The sequence below is a fragment of the Rissa tridactyla genome, chromosome 13, assembly GCF_028500815.1.
Source record: "Rissa tridactyla isolate bRisTri1 chromosome 13, bRisTri1.patW.cur.20221130, whole genome shotgun sequence".
In the NCBI taxonomy this organism is placed as follows: Eukaryota; Metazoa; Chordata; class Aves; order Charadriiformes; family Laridae; genus Rissa; species Rissa tridactyla.
In genome coordinates, this window is record NC_071478.1 from 1,099,401 (window position 1) to 1,122,213 (window position 22,813).

At 50.3% G+C, this 22,813-nt stretch overlaps 2 protein-coding genes across 6 annotated transcripts in view; both read left to right on the forward strand.

The window, feature by feature from the left end:
• The window catches only part of SEPTIN5 (septin 5), a 54,875-nt gene extending 47,614 nt beyond the window's left edge, over nt 1–7,261 (forward strand). For all 5 annotated transcript variants that reach the window (XM_054218953.1, XM_054218948.1, XM_054218949.1 and 2 more), the window contains 3 exons: nt 1,122–1,257; nt 3,167–3,269; nt 3,648–7,261. In XM_054218953.1, coding sequence (XP_054074928.1) covers nt 1,122–1,257; nt 3,167–3,269; nt 3,648–3,704 — 296 coding nt within the window. In that variant the 3' untranslated portion in view covers nt 3,705–7,261. The remainder of the gene's footprint in view (nt 1–1,121; nt 1,258–3,166; nt 3,270–3,647) is intronic.
• A 1,568-nt stretch (nt 7,262–8,829) lies between these two features.
• On the forward strand, nt 8,830–11,372 carry GP1BB (glycoprotein Ib platelet subunit beta). The gene is made up of 2 exons (XM_054218956.1): nt 8,830–9,027; nt 9,732–11,372. The coding sequence occupies exon 2, from the start codon at nt 9,902–9,904 to the stop codon at nt 10,496–10,498; it is 597 nt and encodes a 198-aa protein (XP_054074931.1). The 5' UTR covers nt 8,830–9,027; nt 9,732–9,901; the 3' UTR covers nt 10,499–11,372.
• The last annotated feature ends 11,441 nt before the right edge of the window (nt 11,373–22,813 follow it).

The window sequence follows — 22,813 nt, forward strand, 5'->3', positions numbered from 1 at the left end:
TTATGGGGGTCTAGCAGTCACCCTACCTCTGAAGCCATGGCAGACCAAAGAAGAGAGGCGCCGGTGTGAATGTCAGACTGCCTGGGCTTTAATGCACTGGGACGTGGCTTCTTATTAAGGGCAGAGGCTGGGCACTGCCAGTGTAGTTTCTGGGGAGAAGCCATTGCCCTCAGCCAAAATGAATTGCAAACCATCCTGCACGCTGCCGCTCCTGTGTGTGCTGGAGTTGCCAAACTGGAGGTTGTGCTAATGCACAATGCGTTTGTCTCCATCTTCCTTTCTAAAGGGAGAAATTTCATAAAGCCCATGGGCAGAACAACCCTGGAACGGCTTTTGCTGCCGTTGCTGCCTCTCCCATGCTGGCACGTTGCTTTAGGGTCTTGCAGCTTTAGATCTCAAAAGCCTGTGTGTGCACTCACGGGCTGGTGCGGCTGCTTGGGCTGCCCCACTGCTGGCTCTGCTCTCTCGCTGGCTCTGGAGGGGTTGTGCCTGTCGGGGCATGGGCATTTGGCAGTGGCATCAATTTTGTGAGACCCTGGGCCTGACACAGATGGGTTCCCCCATCCCTGCAGAGAGGTTAATGGAGATCACCGTGGCAAGCACACTGCTGCTGAGCACAAACTTCCCTGCAGAGTCCCACAGTGCTGCCTGGCGCCTGGCTGCCCCTGGTAACAGCAGCTCTTCCAGCTCTCCAGACCATTGCTTGCTTATGGCTTTGCCCCTCTGGGGCTGATTTCGCCTATGGGGGCCTTTCGATAGTCCTAAATTCTGAGGAGATGCGCAGTTTGCCTCCAGCACTGGCTCCGCTCACTGTGGTTGTAACAACGAGCATCCCGTGTACCTGGGAGCAACATCCTCTTTCAGGGCTCTGCTGTAGGTGCTTAATTAATCCTCTTACTCAGAAAAAGTCCTGGGAAGCCAGTGACCTCATCAGCCTGGCCTCAGGTCAAGAATCGCACAGCATCATCGAGGTCTGCGCTAGGACCAGGGGAGAGTGAGGGGAGGATGAGGAAGGAGGCCTGGGGGAAGTTCTAGTCCAACCTGGAGCTGGGAGGTGAGAAGGGGCTCCCTGGAGAGCGCTGGTGTGACATCCAAGCACTCTCCTGTTGTCGCTTCCACAGTGGAAAACCAGGCACACTGCGACTTTGTGAAGCTACGGAACATGCTGATCCGGACACACATGCACGACCTGAAGGACGTCACTTGCGATGTCCACTATGAGAACTACCGAGCTCAGTGCATCCAGCAAATGACCAGGTGGGTGCCCACTGCTTCAGCCGGAGGTGGCAGGGGTGTCTCACTCTCTGCGCGGTGGGGGTTGCTTTCAGAACGGCTCGTCAGTCAGGAGGCTGTGGGTCTGCTGGGGACATGCTGGGCTGCAGCTTTGGGAATGGCACTGGGAAGTACAATAGCAAATCCAAGCGTGTCTGCCACAGCCTGAACCCATGGTGGGGATGCTTGTGAGAATCCGTGTTTCTGTCTGAGGATTCCCCATGCAGATCTTGGGAAATAAGCCTGGAGAGTGTTTTGAAGAGCCGCTCCTAGCACTGGCTGGAATACATCCAGCCTGATGCAACAGGGGATAAACCGTCCCTCTGGTGGGTGATCGCTGTGTGTGTTGCCAAAGAGCGAGGCGTTCTGCAGTCTGCAGCTCTGTCCAAATGACAGCATGACCCTTGGGATGCTGCTGTTTCTCAGACAACAGAGCCCAGGCAATGACCAAGGCTCTTAATGCATCTCCAAAGATTTCTCTGCATTGTTTTCCCGTTGCGTTTGATTCTCTGTGGTTTTAGTCACAATGCTAGAAAATAGAAGGGAGAACACTCACGAGCTTCTCATTTGAAACCTCTTTTTTACCTTCTTCCTTCCATGACTGAAATACTGGTGACAAATTTTAGGTTTAAGTAGGTCTTGGCTCATCCGTTGTAAACCACCCCCTTCTCTTCCTGCCTGAACTGGCCAGGTCGCTGCATGCTGCCGCGTTGCAGGGCAGAAACGGCTGCACTTCGCCAGGGAACAGTCCTGCGTGCGTGCAAACGTGCAGGTTGGCGCATTCTGTTCACACGCAGTGTATCTCAGTACTTCTGCATCGCAGATGAGCCTGTCTTTTTGAACACTGAGAATACAGAGTCCAAAAATAACTGTGTTAAATGCTGGAGATCTGTGAGAAGTGTCACAGCTGCTATTTAGGCAGGCTGTGTATGTATTAAAAGAAGAGCACAATGAAAAAGCAATTGCTCAGCTTAAGAAAAACGTAAGTTTGGTACTGTTTCTCATGCCACGGCTAGTTCCTTGCCAGTGAACAAGTCTCATAAAACCACAGCGTGGCCATTTTTAGCAGTGGGATAAGGGTCCTTCTCTAGAGAGACGTTTTGGGAGCAGATCCCAAGCTCCAGGGCTGGAATTGACTCAATAATGAGCCAACGGTGACTCCAAGTGGTGAACGCCTGCAAGTGACATCTTGAATTCCCAGTTTCATCCCAGGTGTCTTTGGGCACTACCACCCCCTCCCCACCTACAGAGAGCTCCTCTGACTTTTGGAAGAAAGTCACCCCCTTCCTCTGTCCCCTGCCTGCCCTCGTGTGCGCCCCCAGCCCTCATCGCAATGCCGCTGCCTCTTGTCCCTCATGTCTCCCACCTCCCGAGTGTCAGGGCTTTGTTATCAGACTCCCAGCAATTAAACTGCTCCTCTGGTTTTGTCTTCCTGGACAAAAAAGGACCATGGTGAACGTGTGGTGCCTTAGGGATGCTCATGGTTTGTGTTGATGCTGTGTGTATGTGTAGGCACGTGCACAGATGAGCCAAAGGAGACCAGAGAAATGGTCTGTAAGTGTCCCTGCTAAGATCGCCAACGCAGTTACAGAAGGTGGTCAGAAACATCAGCTCTTTCTGTGTTTGCTGTCAGTGTAAGCCTGGGTCAGGTTCTCTCTGTTAGCTACCCACAAGCGTCTGGTTTGAAAACTTTTATTGGCCTTGGTCTCATTCTGCATCCAAGTGCATCCCACACCTCTGGGCTAGATTGCCCCACAGCCCCTGCACCTGGCTGGGTGCATGCTGCCGCGTGGCTGGGAGATCTGCCATCGTGAGTGACAGCCACCGCATGGTGACACCGAAGCCAGCCTGAACCATGACTGACTGCGTTTCTTCCCTCTCTCCATCCCTCTAGCAAGCTGACTCAGGACAACAGGATAGAAAGCCCGATTCCTATCCTGCCTCTTCCAACACCAGACACTGAGACAGAGAAGCTGATCAAAATGAAGGATGAGGAGGTGAGACCCATTTCTGCCTGGGCCTTCTTGGTGTTGGAGCTGGAATCTGAGGAATTTCTCCAGGATTGCCCCATAGAGGCTGTCCTGTGGCTTTCACTCCTGCCTCTCTCCGTCATGGGCTCCTGGTGTGGAGGACAGGGTGTGAAAGCTGTGGCTTCCTCTGTCAGGGAAACGTGGTTCCATTCCATGGGGGTTAGACTCGATGATCTCCAGAGGTCCCTTCCAATCCTGTGGTGCTATGATTCCACCCCAGACACAGCTGCCCCTGTGCTCAGAGTTCATACTCTCTGAGGGTCCCTTTGTCTGCCCCCCATGCAGATCGCCAGCTCCTGGCCACAACAGGTCCTGTTTTGACTGTCTCTTCTCTGTCTCATGCAGTTACGGCGGATGCAGGAGATGCTGCAGAAGATGCAGCAGCAGATGCAGGATCAGTGAGAGGCAGGTACTCGGAGGGCAGAGGGAATCCCCCAGTGACCATCTGAGGCCTGGCACAAGCTGTGGACGTTTAGAAAAGGTTTCCCATTGTATAGAGACTTGTGGGCAAGAGCTGCCCCCGCACCCTCTAATTTATTAGCAGCAATGCTGGCTTTGTGGTCAGCTGGATTGTGGAGGAGGCTGTTCACTTAACAGTTTACTGATGTGTATTTCTTTTTTAATAATTATTCTTTCTCTTCTTTTTTCTTTTTTTTTTTTTAAAGAAAATAGCCTGGGAAGTCTCTAAGGCATCCTAAAAAAGAAAAAAAAGAAAAAGATCTCCCTTTCCCATGTACTAATCTCTTGTTTGGGAATGCTCTGGTACTTAAAGTCCTGGTTTCTCTGGTGTACAAACTTGAAGACTGTCTGTGTCAATGCACGTAAATGTTTACTCCCACCTGAGGTGCTGTGCCCCCTTCCCGTTCCCCTTGTCTGGGGCCAGCACAAGCGTTGTAAAGGCAGCTGTGCCCTCCTGTGAGTTTGACCTGTGCTGCTCGGGCTCCTTTCCTTGGGGCCAGCTCTGGCCCAGAGAGCTGGGGCTGGGGGTTTCTCTGTGCGCTGACATGCTCGGGGTGCTGACGGTTGCCTGGTTTCCTGCTCGGGTTTTTCTGAGTTTTTTTGTTTAGTTGGTTGGTTTTGGTTTTCCTACCAAGAAACTCCAGGGTCTTTGCGCTGAGCAGCAAGGGACTGAGTCTCTCGAGGTCAGTTAGAAGAAAATGGCTTTGACTGCTCTTAGTTAAGTCTTTCTGGCAGAGAGGATGAGTTGTTGACTGTTGCTTGCAAGGAGATGATGGGAGCAAGCACTTTCCCAGCCATGGTCTCATCCCACAGCAGGTGGGAGGTTTTCTAGAGGAACCCTGGGGCCAACTGGTGTCTCATGGTTTAGCTCTGGTTCTCCAGCTGCAGTGTGTCTCCAGTGTCTGCTCTGACGAGCCCTGTGGCAGCCAGAGTGCTTGGCTGGGACTGTTTTGGAGGGGGTAGAAATGCTGAAATCCACCCCCAAATGAGAGCTGTGCCCTACCCCCAGGCTTTGCGGTCCCACAAGCTCATTGCTGGCTCTGAGCTTCTCCTGGGGAAAGGGGACAGTTTTTGTAGGCTTGTACCAGAGACCTGCAAACCTCCTCCCCAGGCAGGTCTTGGGTCACCGTGGCAGGTGCAGGAGTGTCCCTGTGTGGAGCTGAGTGCCGCCCAGCAGACCCAGCCCTTGCTCCCCTGCCCTTCCCCTAGGACTCAGCCCTTCCCTCCCCAGTGCGAGCCTTTTCCTGTCTCAGTGCTGGGAAGGCTGGTGGATCTGCTGGGCAGAGATAAGAGCACTCTTTGGGCAGCAGCTTCTGTCCTGTTCTTGCTTCCTGCAGTATTTTTAACTTCAGTCCAGGCGGAGCAGAGCCCTGGAGCGTGATGTGCCTGACAGGGCAGGTCTCGCCAGCAGCACTGCCGTGCTCACAGGGAGTCGGGCTTGTTGGAGGGAGAGACGCTTGGCTCTTCCCTCCGACTCCAGGGAGTGCTGCCATGGGCTAGGCCCTTTTGCTCCTCTGACTCCTGGCACGATTCCTCTGTCCCCTTTCCCTTTTGTATCTTCTCCTCCATCACTGGCTCTCCCTAGTAGGTCTCCCTGAGTAGGAAGCAGAGTGTTGGCCAGGGATAGCCAGGCCCTAAATTCTGTTATTAGGCACTGCGTTTGTCTGATTCCCTCCTTGGGGCTTTAGAGTCCTCATCAGGGCTTGTCCAAGTGGTGAGTAGGTTGGCTGGTTCCAGTTATTCACTGTACAGAGCCTCTGCTTAGCCAGGACGTGGGCTGCAGGGGCAGGGGAGAGACCAGACCCTGGCAGTGTGGAAGGACAGAGCCGGGGGGAATCCCCTTGGCAGAAATGTGCAAGCTGGGCAAGAGCAGTGTCCAACAAGGTTTTGGTTTTGTTTTTTTTTTTCTTTCATTCTCCCCTGCATTGGGCTCATAAGTGACAGTGGCTGTGCCAGACTAGGAGAGGGGAAGGGTTCAGCTTGTCTTCAGTAACATGCAGGACCAAGGGCTTAAGGAGGAAATACAACCTTTCTTTGTGCAATGTGCTTACTCGAGCAGTGGAGCAGCCTGAAACGGGAGTTCCTCCAGGTTTTCTGGGGCTGGTTTCCTGCTGCCCGAAGCAGGAGGCCTGCCGAGTTCTCAGCTTGATCTGTGCTAGCGTAACGGGAAACACCTTGCAGTACCTGCCCCCTCTCTTTTCTTACACAAGTCTTGTCTGTGAGGAGGATGTTCTGTTGCAAACGAGCCCTGTCCAGCTAGAGATGTTCCTCTTTCCAACACTTTTCATTCCTAGAAGATAAAGGACCTTTACCCTTAGCATGGACATAGAGCTTTTATCGCGGGCTGCGTGGGAAGTGCTGTGTGCTGGCGGGAGCACAGGGCGCTCTGGTGACAGGCAGGATTGCTGAGGGCGAACCTGCCCCTGTCCCTCTGGGTGAGGAAGGCTCCACCAGCTCAGAGCACGTGGCTCCTCCATCAAGTCGATAGTCACAAGTCTGTCCTTCACAGAGAGCTGAAGCCTTTGGCTGCCAGCTGGCAAAGGTGGTTCAGGTTGCACTTAGAAAAACATGCCCCGGCGTGAGGCACCAGAGAGAGCTTTACGGAGGGGCAGTGGTGCTGCTGAAATCACCTCCCGTGTGAGAGGGTCCCTGCCCAGAGCACCAGAGTTTGGGGGCTGCCTGGAAGGGGATTAGAGAGTGACTTTGGGGGCACCAGGGATTCAGACTCTGTCCTGGAAGGTGGCATCTGTTTATTAAAGGAGGAATGTTTTGAACTGCTGCATTGAGCTGCACAGTAAGCAGAGAAGAGACTCCTGAACAAATGTAGCTTGGCCATTTGGCTCTGGCAGCGAGAAGTGTGATAGGAAAGCAATTTAACACCTCCCCTCACGCAACCCTCCACAGCCTCATATGCGACCCCTGCACGCCAGGCACATTCCCCTGCCTCTGCCAAGCTTTGCCCTGCGGCGTGAGTCGCTGCAGGGGTGGTGTCGCGCTCCGCAGAGCTGTCCCGGGCTGCAGCTGCGGCTGTCGGTATAACAGCTCGGACTATGAGATCTCAGACCCGGTGCCCGACTGGGGAGGGAGCGTGGCATGAACTCCTCGTGTGCCGCTGCCGTGCTGGTCCTGCCTGTGCAGCCCTTGCCGCCTCCCCGCATGCCTCCCCCCAGAGAAGGAGGGGTCCCACTCTTTGTGCTCTGCGATGGCGTTCCCTGCTCCTCCTCACAAACCCCGCTGCGCTTTAATGCTGGTTTGCCACTGCCATGCGACTTCCTCACCCCCTGCTCCGTTCCTAGGCTCTTTGTTTCCTGTCCATCTGTTGGGTTATTATAATATATATTTTTTTGTAAATTTCTGTTTGAACATTTTGTCATTGTGAACAAAGAAAAATGAAACCTTTTAAAACATATCCATTTTATTAAATGATTATTGTTGTTATTATTATTAATAATGTTTACTACCTGAATTGATCAGTGAAATAAATACATTCAAAAGAACAACCTCTTTCTGTTTAATTTTCAGTCCCCTTGAGCAGCACTGGTGATACATTATGGGCAGGAGGGAGCAAAACTGACGCTGTTTCTCCTTTTATCTAGTTCTGTCAGAGCAGGCTCCAGGCAGGGCTTCCTGCATGGGATTTCTGGCCTGTTTGTGTCAGAAGCTAGACAAGATGACCTTGAGTTCTTCTATCTTTAAGCTTCCCCTGGGAGCGGTGTCTAAACAGCAATGGGCAGCTGGGCAGGATCCAGTCCCAGGAAATCCATTTTGTAAGTAGCTGAAGGAGCGTTGCTGAGTCCGTGCTGAACACGGGGACAGGGTGCTCTGCTCTCGGTCAGCTCCACGCACACCTGAACTCCTGCCTGTGAATAACGTAGCACCAAATGCATGAGACGAGGGGGGTTTGCTGAGCAAACTCACCCTGCGGTAGTCAAGCTGCTCCCAAGTGGGAAGCAGGCCCCGGGGGAAAAACTGCGTTTGTTTGTTAGCCAAAGATCTCTTTCCCACTCTGCCAGCCTGCCACAGTGAAACAACTGGAATGAGCTGCTCCAACTTACTAGAAATGTCAAGCTTACTTGCTTTGTTTAGAGCATCAGAGATTTTGCCTTGGTTAGGGTCAAATTCTGCTGCTGTTTACACCCTAAATTCTGTTAATATCAGCACATTTGGGGCGTTCATCATTTCTGCTCTGTATGATGTGCACAATACAAGGTAGTGGAGAGTTGGGCCCAATGGGGCAACAGTTTCCCAATGTAATTCTGGTGGCCTTATCCTAAGGAGCATAGCCGATGCCTAGAGTCAGGCTGGTGGGAGAAAATTGTCTGTGAAGGTGCGATGGCCTTGCGGAGACAAGATTCTGCCTAAATGTAGTTCTGACCCTTGGATATCTGTTCAAATATTTGTGTAGTGCAACTTCTGAATAAAGAATGTGGTCAGTCTTTCTCAGTAACTGCAAGCCGCACTCGTCAAGAGCTGCCGACTCACTTGGCTATCCAGAGAGCAGACCCTCGGAGCACTGTCTTTACCAATCTGTCATCCTTCCTGTGAATCTCACTAGCATATTTTGGTGTAGATGGCGAAACACCAAGAGTTATAATTTACCCCTGTAACAATCATGAGAGGATGCAAGTGCCTGGAGGGTCCTTCTCCTTGGCTCAACTATTGACACCTGTGTGGTCACTGGAAGTCCATTTCTTTCAGCAGATCTTCCACTGCTAATTAGGAGTAGATTTGTGTCACTGCTTCAAGGGAAACCTGAGGGTCAGCTCACTGCAAAGTGCTAGGTCTCACCACTCTGCCAAATATTGTCTTCCTGATGAGATGGGAAACCAAAGGCCACGGTGCTCAGGTAGTGCGGTACAGACCAGTAATGTCACCTTCCAGGTTGAAATGCATTTTGAGTTACTACTTTGCAATTGAGAGTTTGTGATCCTGTTGGACTGCGTGTGTGGGCCCAGAATCACAGTTATCAGTACTGCTGGCGTCTCTCCCTGCAAACATGTTCTTGTGAGCAGCGTCAGCTCCCACTTCTTGGAAGACTTGCTCAATGAAGCCTCAGCTTCCGGTGACATGCAGCAAACTTGCCGGAAGGCCTCGTGTGGGAGGTGTCCCTGGGATGAGCCTGACCCTTATCGTGCGAGCCAGCTGCAAGGGGATTATCCGGGAGCTCGGCTATGCAGCTGCAAACACTCTAGCGCTGGCTGGACAGCCGTAAGACCTTCTTCTTGTGTTGTAAAGCCATCCAGAAAACAAGGATTGAACTACTCAGGTAAGTCAACAAAGCTACCTTCTGTTATTTTTTAATTTCTTTTTATTTGGTTGACAGATTGCACAGAAAAGCACTGCCTTGTTGCAGGTATGTGGGTTGTTCTCCTAAAGAAGTTCTAGCAGCTGATGTGTTCAGCAGTGGCATGAGACTGCAATACAAAGACAGCTCATTGACACATGTCTCCCAGCATGGTCACAGCTCCAGAAGCAGATAATTCACCTGCTGGAGCAATGTCTAACATGGAAAACCCCACTGACCTCCACCCTCGGTGGTCAGCACCCTCTCTGCTGGCCAAGGACTGTTTATCACTGCTTTTCAAAACTGGAAAGGCTTTTTTTACTTGTGGTAGCAGTAAATTTACTTCTGAATCTCCTTTTGCACTTTGCATGAACGAAGCTTTGCTTACAGATATAATTCAGAGCTATATGCTGAGGCACAAGCAGTTTCATATTCTGATTTTTGATTCCTTCACATAGATTTTCTTAGCTACCCTAGTAACAGCCTCCAGTAATGGTGAAAATACAAGCAGCTCTTGTACGCTTCTGAGGACTAGTGAAAATGAATTTGATGGCTGCAGCTAAGCCTCCCAGTAGCCATCTGTTCACATCCTTCCTCAAATCCAGGGTCGGAAGACCAGGAACATTTCCTCTCCTCTAATGAGAGACCAAGAATTTGTACACTTCTTTTAACTCTGTTCTTTTCAGACCTCTCGCATCTCCTGTAAAGGACACCAAATTCACCCAACTTTAGAAACTCATCCTCAGAACAAACCAACAAAAGACCTGGACTGTGGCGTCAGTCCTAGTGTGTGTGGTGCCTACTTGCCTGGTCTCCACCTCATCCAGTCTCATCAAAGGAGTGTTTGCAGGTGAAGATGAACAGTGGAATTCTCTTCTTGTCCCTCCTGGGCTTCCTCCCACTCGTGATGCCCATATGCCCTGTGCCATGCAAGTGTGCCACCAACATTATTGACTGCACATCAAAAGGCCTAACTGTAGCAAAACTACCAGTTACTTTCCGCCCTTCGGCTGAAATTATCCACCTTGGTTACAACAGGCTCACCTCTATTCCCAATGGGCTCTTTGACAACCTAAAGAGCCTCCAGGTAGTCTACCTGCAGGGCAACCCTTGGGAATGCAACTGTGACATCCTCTACTTGCGCTCCTGGCTCCAGTGGCAGCAGAACCGGACCATGTACAGGGATGTGAGATGTGCCTCCCCAGCTCACCTGCAGGACCGCATCATTGCCTATCTGACAGAAGACGAGGTCATCTCCACGTGCCAGTACTGGTACTGCAGCCTGGCTCTCCTCTCACAGATCTGTCTCTTCATCCTCCTTTTCCTCCAGGGTATCTTGGTTATCTTCATCATTGTCTACCTGCAGAAATTTCGGAGAATGACCGCTGAAGCCTGGAGCGCCACCCGAGAACTGCACCAGAATGTGGACACCTGGGTATCTTCTCAACAGTGATTAACATCACAAGACTGAGGACCCTCCTCCCCTCGGGCGATGTTGTGCCAAGGGCACGTGGCTTGTGATATCCAGAGGGGACAATTCATTGCAGCATCTGATCCTGACTGCAGTCCAAAGCAGGACTTGACCTGATCAGACACTTGCTGTATTTCCAAAGACCTGATCTTGTGTTTTTTAACGCTTCAAACTCTTTAGCATGATCTTGATTGCTTTGCTGAGCTGGGAGTGGTTCTGCTTTGGTAGACTAAGGAAATCGTCAACTACAGCAACCAGAACTGACTCAAACTGCTCATAAGCTCGTAGGGCCTGCGGTCCCGCCTAAGCTAGAGTATTTGAGCTGTACTTTCCACAGTGCTTCTGGATGCATTGGGTCAGGTGAGGACAGAGGCGGACAGTGAGCAGTTAAGGGACTGGACTAGGAGAATGGAGAAATCCAGTTTCATTGGTGCTGCCGCAGATCGCCTTAGTAACTTTGGACAAGTGACACAGTCTCCTCCTGCCTCAGTTTCCCATCAGTAAAAGGGAAAGGATGCTGCTTCTTGCCTGATGCATCTTTTCCAGTGTTCTTCTGGGGGAGGGAGGGAATGCTTAGAAGCCTACCCATTTACCCTATCTTCATTCTTTTAATCTACTTATAGTTTTAATACTGACTTCAACGTGCGCTGAGTCAGGCTGGGGCCCTGTTTATGAGGAATTCACCAAAGCCAAGAGCCGTTGGGAGCAGAGGCCCTTCCCGGCCGTGTGTGTTCGGCACCTGGCACAAGGGATCCGGTCTGAGAGGCTCCAGCTGCAAACCCCACTGCTGGTTACGATGGCCCTTCGGTATTTTTGGAAGGAAGCAGAACTGAAATAAAGTAATGCTGCGTGATGATGTAAATGGTTTATTTTCCCATTCTGCCCGAGGTGCCTCGCGCTCTCCCGCTCTGTGGGAGCAGAGCGAGCACGGGCGGCCGTGCGGGCCTGACCAACAGCGCCCCGCCGGGCGGCTGCCGGCTTCCCGAGCGGCCGCTCTCGGCGCGGGGCCTTTCCCCGGTCACCCCGCTGCTGCTTATTTGTGGTGACGGCGATGGCGACGGTGGCGATGGGGCTGGGGACGGCGGGCGTTTCCGTGCGCGCTGCGCCCTCCGCCCCCGGCCGCGCCGCGGGGTCCCGCTCTCCCCCGGGAGCTCCCTCAGCGCGGGACGAGCGCGCGCGCCGCCGGCGGGGCCACGGGGCGGGCGGCAGGGGGCGCTGCCTCGCGCCGGCGCTAACGGCCGCCGAGCGCCCCCTATCGGCCCCATTGGCGCTGATGGCCCTCAGCTGCCCGCACCCTCGGGCACGAGGCTGGTGAGGGAAACCTGTGAGGAGGAGGAGAAGGAAGAAGGAGCTGGCCTGGGCGCTCGTGGGCGCTGCCTGAGGAGAAAGGGAGGGTTCTGAGGCTTCTCTGCCTCAGGTTGCCTCACCTCGGCTCGGCTCACCTCACCTCAGGGGTCCGTGCTAGCCCGCAAAGCGTGAATTGTTGTAGTGGAACAAGCCCTTGGTGCGTGGGTGGAGGCCATGGTGGGAGAGTGGGATCCCGTGTGCAATATGAATCCCCCTTGCTGTGCCGAGGGAGGCCCGACGTGCAGTGTGGCGGATGGCGTCAAAGGCTGAGGAGGACACCCACCATGCTGCCTGTGCCTGGGCCAGCCTGATGTGAGGTAAGTGGTGGCTCTGCCTCGCAGGGCCTCTTCCCTCCCTTTCCTCTCTCTGCCCCATGTCCCTCCGAAACCAGCCCTCTCTGGTGTTTGCCTGACTGGACGTTGCGGTGTAGCGCCCAAGGAGTTGGAGTTCCGCTTCATGTTTGTTTTTTTCTTCTGGGGATTGGACCTTGCTGGATTTTGTAGCCAATGCACCTCTCGCCAGGGGCTGGGATATCCCCTGCGATATCACTGGTGACTGTAGCATCCAAGGGGGACACAGCTACGGCCTGGAGCCTACTCCGTGGAGATACCCAAGTTGATGCTCCGTGAGGCCTCCTGACGCTTTCAAATATTTTTAGGAATAGAAAGGCTGTTTTCTGGCTTGTTTTTCCCCAGTGTCCTTGTCCCAGAATCAAGATGCAGATGTGTAAGGAGGTAGCACCATGCCTTGTCTTCCCTTCACCTCTTTCTTCTTGTTTCTTTAAGTCAATTATACTGTTATTTTAGCTAGTTTATGCCTGTTGTTGAGGTCCATTTCCTTTACTGATACATACAAGGAATGTAAAAGGCCCTCTGCTTTCCCAATACTATTGCAGTATGCTAGTGTGGCCAAATGAATCCCTTTTTTTACCTGCAGATTTTTAGCTGAATTTTTCTGGGTTAGAAGATGTTGCTAGTGCACACAGGCAGGTACTGGCAGTGCTGTGGACATGGGCTCAGCTGCTGGGAGAGGCTGGACTGGGAGCAGGCAGGATCCCAGCCCTGTGACTGCGTAGCTGCCTGCTGTCAGCACTGCCGTGGGGTACTGGAAAACCGTCAGGACTCTGTGTAGACAGAACAACTGCTGACTTTGGTTTCACTTCCCCAGGGAGGCAGGAGCAGTCCTGACTCTGCATCATTAAGTCTTGGCACATGAAAGGTAAAAAGCCTTTTTGGCATCATTTGCACCTGTGAAGAATGTGACCAGCCATAGCAGTGTGATAATGAATTGCACTGCGCGCAGAGTGATTTGTATGCCATGGCAGCATGTCTAATCCATAAATCTAGAGCCCGCATGTCTTGGCTTCTCCTGGCTCAGAGCGCTGCACGTCACAGATGCTTTCCTGCTCTGCTGGCCTGCGGAGGATCTGCTGCTGAGGGGAGAACTGCTTTCCTTCTGAAAGGAGGCACTGTCCGAGGCTGCACAGTGGCTTCAAAGGGGAAGCAGTGGTGAAATATGGCAAAGATAAATGCACGCTATTAAGCTGCTTTGCAAATCACTTCCTAGTATCAAGGCCAATCCAACATCTGGGCATGCAGGATTGGGCTGCCAGGCTTGCTGGACGGGCTGCTGTATTGCCAAAGGTTCAGGGTGCTTCCAAGGAGCTCTTTTGTGTGAGAGATACTGGGCTGAAAAAACATGGGAAACCAAACCAAAGTGTGTTTGCAGCCTCCGTTATGCAGAGTTCCGAACCTGAGGTGTCTATCAAGCAGGTCAGCACTTCCTAAACGAAGGACTAAATGGTAGATGACATTGGGGAAGGCACACTGGCTCTTCCTTCTTTCAAATGCCCTGTTTTTCAGATATCTGCATGGTGACTCTTGCATGCTTGGCAGAGTAAAAGAAGTCTTGAAAGCAAAGCAAGCTGATTTTGGAGCCTAGAGAATTTTATCCCAAAATCCCACAGAGAACCAGTTTTTCAGTCCCTGTACCTTACGGTGATAGTGGTTGTGCTTTGCTTCAAGATTGCTGCAGGTGCTTGTTTACACATTGTCTGGGTTCATGTGACACCTGGGAACTTATCCCTGTCACTTTAAATAGACTTTCATAGTTTCTGCACCTTCATATGTGGGATGAAAATATCACATTTGTACGTATAAAGAACAACTTGTTATCGTTAACTGCACTGCACCAACTTGGTCACTGAGACAGGCCAATTCTGTGCAACAGTTGGAGATTAAGCAGTGCTTGGAGACTGTATGGAGGAAAGTCCTGCAGAAGTATGGCATATCCGGGTCTCGCGTAATCATAGCTGTATGCTGTGCATGTGCCCAACTGAGAACATTCAACGGATGCCTTGGTCGCAGTCTGATCTGGGATTTGTTGCATTGCTTACAAATTGAAAAAGACATTTTTCATGGCCATTAATATGAGGCTACCTGGTCTTCTTCAGACCACTCATTTCCCTTCAGGATTGAAGCATGCAGGGCATCCCAGAGAGAGTTCCAAGAAAAACAGTGTTGATTCCACATCATGGGACATCTTGTCTGTCCTAGGGTACACGGGAGAAGAACTATTTTAGAAATGTTTAGAAATGGCTTTTACTTTTTTTTTTGTATATTTGCATATGAAAACTGAGGCTCCCTCAGGCTTATAAGCCTGATTTTAGAGGGCTTTAATGGAGAGCACATGGTCCAATTTAACAGGTTTCTGTGAATGATTAGCTATCTTGGATAAATGCCTTCAAAGCAGCAGGTTGCAGTGTTAAAGTCTGTTTTGAAGACAGTATGTGCACACATACTGTATGTCTAGATAAAGGTATGTGTTCCCTGGAAAGACAGGATAGAGCATTGCTGAAGGACATAAAAGATTTAAATAGTTTTAGTCCAAAATCCCCAAATCACTGTCTTAAATCTACAAGTAATTCTTTTTCCTATTTCTTTACATGTCTTGTGGTCTGCTTCAGTCCTGAAGTGTTTGTGACTACTGAGAACAGAATGTGCTGGGAAGTGTCTCTTTATGTTTCCACACAGGAGGATTAACCTGAGAGTTACAAAACCAAAATGCCAGGAAGGAATGCCCTGTATGGACACCTAATGGTTTAGGCTGGATAGCACTGGTCTGTCCTCCGTGTGTGTAACAGCTGATGATCGCTTCTAACCTGCCCTGTCACAGCTGTTTGACGCCATACCACTGTCATTCATTTCGCATGGAAACAGAGCTCCGCTCATTCAATGGAAGGCCGTCTCCAGAGCCGTTATCCATATTGAGGTGTAATTTGCATTTGCTCAGAAGAGGGCAGCAAATAGCTTTTAATCTCCTGTTTGCTTTTACTAATAAAATCAATGTGAGATGTGGGCCTGGGAAAGGATGAAGGCAAATGTGATGTGTGTCTGCCCAGAGACACTGATAATGATGCCCCAAACGTGGTTGCCCAAACAGCAGACACTGCTTTTTGAACCCGTAACTACTAGTTTAAACAGTCTCTTTTTCTTGTTGGCATTCCAAAACACCAAACTGAAACGTGGGGGGTGGGGTGGGCATCATGCTGCTATGGCCGTCATGGAAATAGTGTTATTTCTCTGTGGTGTTCAGTCTGATGGGCTCTGGGGGGCTGAAATCCACCCCTTGGCAGGTGGTGGTGGGGGACTTGCCCATCATCACTGAGTGGTGAGAGCAGTGGGTTTCTACTGGTGTGCTTGTTGAAGATGGAAAGGTGCCTAGAGGATGGGTGGCAGGTAGGTGCTCTGAAAATACCCCAGGGCTAGGTAGGACAGAGGTGCAGAACAGCTCAAAGTTATTTGGGTTGGTTCTGTGCATCCATGGTATGGAAAACACGGAGGCTGAAGAGGCAAACATATAAGTACCCAGGGAATTTAAATGCCCCTGCACTGGGCAGGAGCTGTGGGGAGCTGGTCTGGATTGAAGTGCTGTGAAACACCGACAAGTCCTGTTACAAATAATAGCCCTTACCTTGGTTGTCTCTCATGGGATAAGACAAGGGCTGCGCCTCTGTTTGGGGGGCTTTTTCCACCAGGGCCTTCTACCTCTGGCATTCTCACGCTTACCAAGAGATGGTGCAGGTGCCCACGCTTGCTCTGCATCTCCATTACCTGATCTTTCAACACAGTGGTAGCAAGCTAATTTTTTTCCCAGGATAAGACTTTAATTCCCTCCCATTGATCATGGCCAAAGAAGAGAGCTCAAATGGAGATTTTATTCCAGAAACAATGGCCCCCTTATGTGCTGTGTTGTGCTGTCTGTGAATGAACCTGCTGGTGAAATGAAGGCTTTTCCTCAGGCTGTTTTTTACCTTTCTCAGGTGAATCTTCGTATTAGCTCAGTTGGCTGGATTCCTGCAGGGAGAGAGAAGGGAGGTAAAGCATGAAATCTTTGTTCCATGGGGACATGACACAAAATGACAGTCAGTGGGACTTGGGCTTCATATTTAGTTTCCATAAATCCCCATGTGCTGCAGTGAGATTGTCTGTGTTAAAACCGATGAAGCAGGTTTCCCTGCGCAGCTGTACATGTTTTTCTGCCTTGTAATGCTTCTCTCCAGGTCCGGTCCAAAGCCTCCACCCTGGGCTGGCTGTTCACTTCACACCAAAGCTGGCGTCATCCTTCTTGCCTCATCCTCTGAGCTGCTGCCTACTCTGTTGATACCTGCTCTTCCCCACCCTTCCAAGTGCTGTTAGCATTTCTCAAGTTATGCAAAAAATATAGCTTGCTCCTTTTGCATGCTCGGTCCTTTGCTGGCCAAGCTGCACCAAACCCATCAAACTGATTAATTTGATGATCCAGTGCAGAAGGCTTTGGAAGCAAGACATTGTTGTTCTCAATCACTTCCTCTACTCTCATCCCCTCTGCCACTATCCATCAAGAATGGCATTTTAATGATCCCTTTGCTGCTTTTCCTCTTTGCCTGAGACTTGTAAAAGTGCAAGAAGCGACATTATAACTTCTGTGCTGCCTACCCCTAAATGAAGAAAATTCCCTCCAAGTGCTGCGCCTGAATTGCAGTGTGCAAATTCCTCTGTAGTTTCCTACAGTGCTTCACATAGAGTGATTTTTGTCTGTCTGTTGCTGGTTCTTGGTCTGAGCAACAAAAGGACTGTAATGTTTTCTGTTCCTGTGTTGAGTAAGCGAGGCACACAGTGAGGAGGAAAAGATATATGCTTACATAAGGTAAGGGTGGAGAGAGAGGGAATTCCATCGTCTGTAACTTAAAAATATATCATGAGATATATTTTCACATGTGGATCTGAGAGAAGGCTCCGCATAAGTGCAGTGTGGTTTGAACTATGTGGTGGTGTTCACGCTCCGGGAGAAGTCATGCTTTGGGTAAGTTGCTGTGTCGTGCAATAAACCAGTGCCCTAGTTTCTCTTCTAGACATGTGGGGAAATAAATGACGTGGAGATGCAACTGCTGAAAACGTGTGTAACTTGAAGGCAGTGGAAATAGGGAGTGAAATCCTGGCTCTGCTCTGTTCTGCCATTGACTTCGATAAAGCCAGGGTTCACTGAAGGAGCCTTTGTAGTGTGCTAGGCTGTGCGCACAAACTGCTGAGATGAATCTCTTATTGAATGAGATACAAAGCAGGAAGGCACAGCTGTGGGGCAAGGGCACTTGATTATGCACATCTTGGTAGTGTAACATTAGTTACGTACAGTAAGGCAAGTATTTCTAAAATCACCAAAAGCATCTGAGTCCTGTCAAAATGAGAGGAAATTGGGATAAAAGTTGGGCACTGTATCCCCTAAACTCGTTCCAGTGGTTAATTACCTGTGGAAAAATTAGCATGTAACTTCAGTCCCTGTTTGTCTGTGAGTTTCCAGCATTCCTACCTTGCCTTGCCTTTATCTGTAGATGTCTGTGGGGCCCCACGTGCTAGGCACTCTATGTTCCCAGGGATGGGAAATTGTGAAATCCATGTGGGATGGGAAATTATCTCAGATGTTTCCCATCTTAGATAGGGGAAAAATAGTCTATCTTGGAAACGATTCAGCTGAAAGCCAGGGCATACAACTAGTGCATTCATCTTCATGCTCATCTTCCTGCCTACTAGGAACCCACTTGACTTTCTAAATGAAAAATTACTCTAATCGAAAAATTAGAGCTTCAATATTTGTGAACAGGAAGAAAGACATCTAAACAAGACCACTGATTTATATATATTTTTTTAATCCATGTTTTAAAAGCAGATACTTGTACCAACTGTTCCTTGGTCTTGCCAAGTTGGAGGTTTCATATTAAGATAATAATTCACTGAATGGTTTCCACCAGCTTTGTATCTTGCATAGTGAAGACGGTCTGTCTGCTGAAGTGTCTTTCATTGTGCGTGGTGAGACAGCAGAGGAAAAGAAATAGGAGGATGGGGTAAATGATCTTTGTTAGTAGGACTACCAGTGACTTCATGGCTAGTGAGCTGCTGCTGAGAAGAGGCTTATGGTCCCATCTGGAGCCAAGCCCTTCCTGCAAGAGGCTGGATCCTGCTTAAGTTACGTTTTTATTTTTGCTTTGTTGTGCAAGTGGATCCACTGGATGGAAGCAGTTCAGGACTGAGAGCATTTGGGGTTTCTCCTCTGGAACGCAGAAGACTTCTGTTGCTCAGAGGGTGAGAATTTATTAATCACAGCGATCCAGCAGGTCCTGGAAGAACTCCCAGGACCCCTGGAGGTGCTGAGCTACACATGTTGACACACTGTGAGTCCAGCGCCTGCTGCATTGCTCTTATTTCAAAGGAAATGTCAGTCAGAGAGGGAACATATCTCCTACCGGGAAGCAGCTAGAGTGCATATCAAATAGGAGCTTTTGCTGGGGTAGTAGGGCAGGGCACGAGGCAGCTTCTTGTGTGGAAGGGAAGGGAGCAGGGGGGGATACCGATGGCTAATACCGCACAGGTTTGTCCTGGCATTAGTGCAGTCAATGCACTCCGGCTCCCTGCCCACTGCGAGCAGGCTGCTGCCCCGGAGATGCTGGGTGAGGTCTCCTGGGGCTGTGCTGTGGCGGCGGGTGGGATGTGATGCTGAGCTCGGGTGCTGTACAGTTAACAGCTGCACCCTGCCCCGTCCCTGCAGCCCTCTGCATTGGCACCATCAGGGCATAGGGGTGCAGTGCTGAAGTAGGCTGGTACCGGGGTGGACATCTGTGCCCAGGACAAGAAGCATGTAAAGCTGAGAGGTTGTGTGGAACTGCTCTCCTGTCTGCTGTTAGAGCCAGCAGGAGCCTTGTGTAAATTGTGCCGTGTTTTTAATGACTACCCACTAGAACAGATAACTTACTACAGTATGGGGCACTATCCTGTACTCTCCTCTGGAGCCCTTCCCCTGAATTCTTGGGTCATAAGTGGATTTGCCAGTGTTCCCCATATTGAATGAGATGTGCTGTTCTCCACCTGGCAGTTGCAGGGTTGGACTGATGCCCCAAGGAGTTCACCAGGGTTGCTGGAGGGCAGTTGGGGCTTCCTCACTAGCTGCCCAGGGTGGACAATGCTAACCCATCCTCAGAGGTCTTTCCCCTCAGCTTCCCTGAGCAAGGGAGGTCCGAGTTGAGCACTGCAAAGATGAAGAGGTCCCTGGCAGGCGTGTGGGAGCATTCATGGTGGCTGTTCATCTGCTGTTGTGAGCTGCCTGGCAAAGGTTTCCTCACTTAGCTAGGGAGGAAGAACCTCACCGCGGAGTTCAGTGTCAGTGTTGCTGATGCTCAAAGCAAGCTGACGTCAAACAGCCCTCAGATGAAGTCTGTGCACACCACCAGGAAAACGACCAGGAGTGAGCAGAAAAAAGGCCTAGAGTTGATGGGCAGTTTCCTGGCAACAAGGAGCTTGATCTGGGTGGATTACTGAGTATTTGCAAATGCTGAAGCAGTTGTTGCCTACTGAGCTGGCCTAGTTGTATCCTCAGCAATTCCTACAGATGGAGAATGAGTGGCAAGAATAACAGAGGAGGGAGGATCTGGTTACAGGCTCAGAGAGGAATGCCAGGATTTCCTTGCCTGTCTTGACACTGGCTTTCTGCTCCTCCTGCCCTGCCCTCCTACCTTTCCGGCTAATCCAGCCCTGGTTCAGAGTCCAGCACAGCAGGAAAAAGAGGCTTTTCTGTTGGAGTTGCTGTACCCAATTTGGTGTGTGCCAAGCTGTACCTGAAATATATTGAGAGCTGCTGCACCTAAGCTTGCAATGGGGAGAAAAGCAGCAGAACTTGTGGGCTGCCATGAGGCACCCTGTAGCTTCCTGTAAATGCTGCTTTACTGTGGACTTTGTGAGCAGAAGGAAAAAGCTGAAGTCTGTTCTATTGAATAGAGTTATCAAGAAACTCAATCTAGAAGGTTAATCTCGGAAGTATGCTAAATTTGAACATCTGTAAGTGCTTTGAGATTGGTGAATGAAAAGTGCTGGGCAGAAGGAGAGGGTGTATCTGTGGTTCAAAGCAGGGGCAAGGATATACCTCCTGCCTACAGCTTGGCTATCCTATAACTTCTGAAAAACTATTTCTTTGCTTTTGAAATACATTTGACTGCACTAAGTGGCATGGCGCTCTCAAAATGTTTTCCTTGGCTTGTCCGATGCCTCCTGGCCTCTATTCCTTCTCTTTTCCTTCCCTATTCTTTGCAGACAATTCAGTTTGAGCCTTACTTTACTATGTTTAGGTTTAGTATTTCCCTCACATATTTAAGGCTGCGATACTTATCTTGAGCACCAAGCCAAGGAATCACAGAAATTCTGTGTTGATGTCTCACCCTCCTTTTGCTACACAGAGGCTTCCCTGAGAAGATTTGCAAGCTCCCCAGCTGCTGCTTATTCCATCCTAACACAACATGGAGGATTTGGTCTTCTATTACCTTTTGGATGGTGGGACACTTCAGAACAGCTCCAGGCACTGTTTATACTTTTACCTACCTTGCGATGAACCTGCTGTTTTAGGAAGTGCAGGGAACGTATCTATGAGACGCATATTTTCACTAAATACTTCTCATCAATAGATCTCAGGAGGCTTTGCCAAGTTGGACACCAGTTGTTATACTTATTGCAAAGATGGAGAAATGGAAGCAGGGAAAGTTCTGGAACGTGCCTGTTCCCATGGAGCACATCAGCAGTAAAGCTGGGATTGAACACCCCTGCATCTCCCGCCAGCTTCCCGGGAGGGAAGGACGCGCAGCCCAAGGTGGCTGTCTTGCATGTAGCTCTTCCTTGCTTTCTTAAGAATTTGCACGCTGTAGAAGAAGGACCCTGTTCCCCTGTTCTTCACTGTTAAGTTAATTGTCAAGTTTCCTCTCGGTTTCCATAAGCCTGAGGCTGGAAGAGTTGGTGTTACAGGCTGACACCAGGGTTTTGGGGCAGTGTCTGTCTCCAGACCCTGTGCTTAGACGGGGAGATGCAGCTGTAAAATGCTGCCATGAGTATTCTCAAAATATTCAAATCCTGGGTGTTGCAGGAATGACAGGTAATGAGGGTATTTTTTGATGTGTGGTGCAGTTGGGAGCTGCTGCACTGGGAAGAGACTTCGGTCTTGTTGAGAATGAAATGTATCCTGCAGTCTGGCAAGGTGCAGAGCTAGCAGCGGGAACAGAGGTCTCCAGTCCAAAAAACACTTCAAGTGTGCACAGAGATATGGGACAGTGTCCTCTTTCAGTATTCAAGGGAAGCCAAATCCTGCTTTCATCAGGTCTGCGTGGTCTTGGAGTAACTTCATTTCTCTCTGCTATGCCACACTGATGCACTTGGCTCCCCTGCTTGTGAGCCACAACATCCACTGAGGGATGTGTCTTCAAGCTCCTTCAAGCCTTCAGCCATTTTTCCTGGAGGCTGAGATACAAAGGCACTTGTGATGCTCAAAGAAGGGAGGGCAGAGTACATGCCTGTCCCATAAGATAACGTGTCTCCACCTACGCCTGGCATGACTGTGTTTTTCTAGCTCTTTTGTGGTTTTGTTTTTCTCCCCTCGCACCCACAAGACCCTGCTCTGGCTATAGCAGTTGGCTAAATCTGTATTGTGTTCCTCCCGCAGGACCCAGGCATGAGCCCAGCCAAGCTTTTCATACATGTCTGCAGATGGACCTTTGACCCTATGGTTTGCGTGGCCTCCTCTTCACCCGTGGACAGGCACTCCAGTGCATGAAGTGGACATTTTCCAGCCCTGAGCTGCCAGAGTTAATTAACCCTTTGCTAAGGCCAGGCCAGTCTTTCTGGGAAACTAGATCCATTGGGCTGTGCATTCCACAAGCCTCTCTTTGCCTGGCGTCTTGTGTATCTGTACACATTTCTTCCTCCGTATACTTACATTTTGGGATTGGAAGGGGCAGAAGCCTGGGGAAGAGGGAAGGGATCGAGTTCCCCAAGTCTCCCTGCTGTCAGCAGCTTCCAGGAACTCTCCATGGGAGAAAACCACCCCAAAGCTGCTGGAGATGCCTTGTCTCTTCCTGAGTGGAGGATGCACACATGCAGTTTTCCCCATCTCCTCTGAGAAAGAGCCAAGTGTCTCCTTGCTTGCAGCAGAGCTGTCTTTGTATAAGGCAGCTGCCATAATTTCCTAGGAACTGCTTGGCATGACTAGTCCAGCTTAGCCCTTGTCCTCTCTCTGCCAGCAGGCTTGCCCCACTTTCAGAGAAAAGCACAAGGTTTTCCTCTGGGCTGTCTTTAATTTGTGTAGTACCACTGGTCAAACCCCTGCAGAATAACGTTCTTAATGCCATTACACTTCTGGGCCATAGGACCCAATTCCCTTCTGTGCCTTGAGGTTTCAGTGGTCCTTGAGATATGGTTCTCCAAACCGCCTGGGTAGACAGAGGGCAAGGACTGAGTGGACTCTCACTGAAACATGCTGGTCTCCAGTGGCTGAGTTCTTGGGGCAAACTGTAGAGATGAGCGTTGAATTCTTCCCTGGCTGGTATTTATCTTAAAACAAAATACCCCTTTTGCATTGTGCCCAGTGCATCTGTGTGTTTTCAGG

Coding starts and splice junctions, on each gene's coding strand:
- GP1BB (XM_054218956.1), top strand. CDS start 9,902: ATGAACAGTGGAATTCTCTTCTTGTCCCTCCTGGGCTTCCTCCCACTC.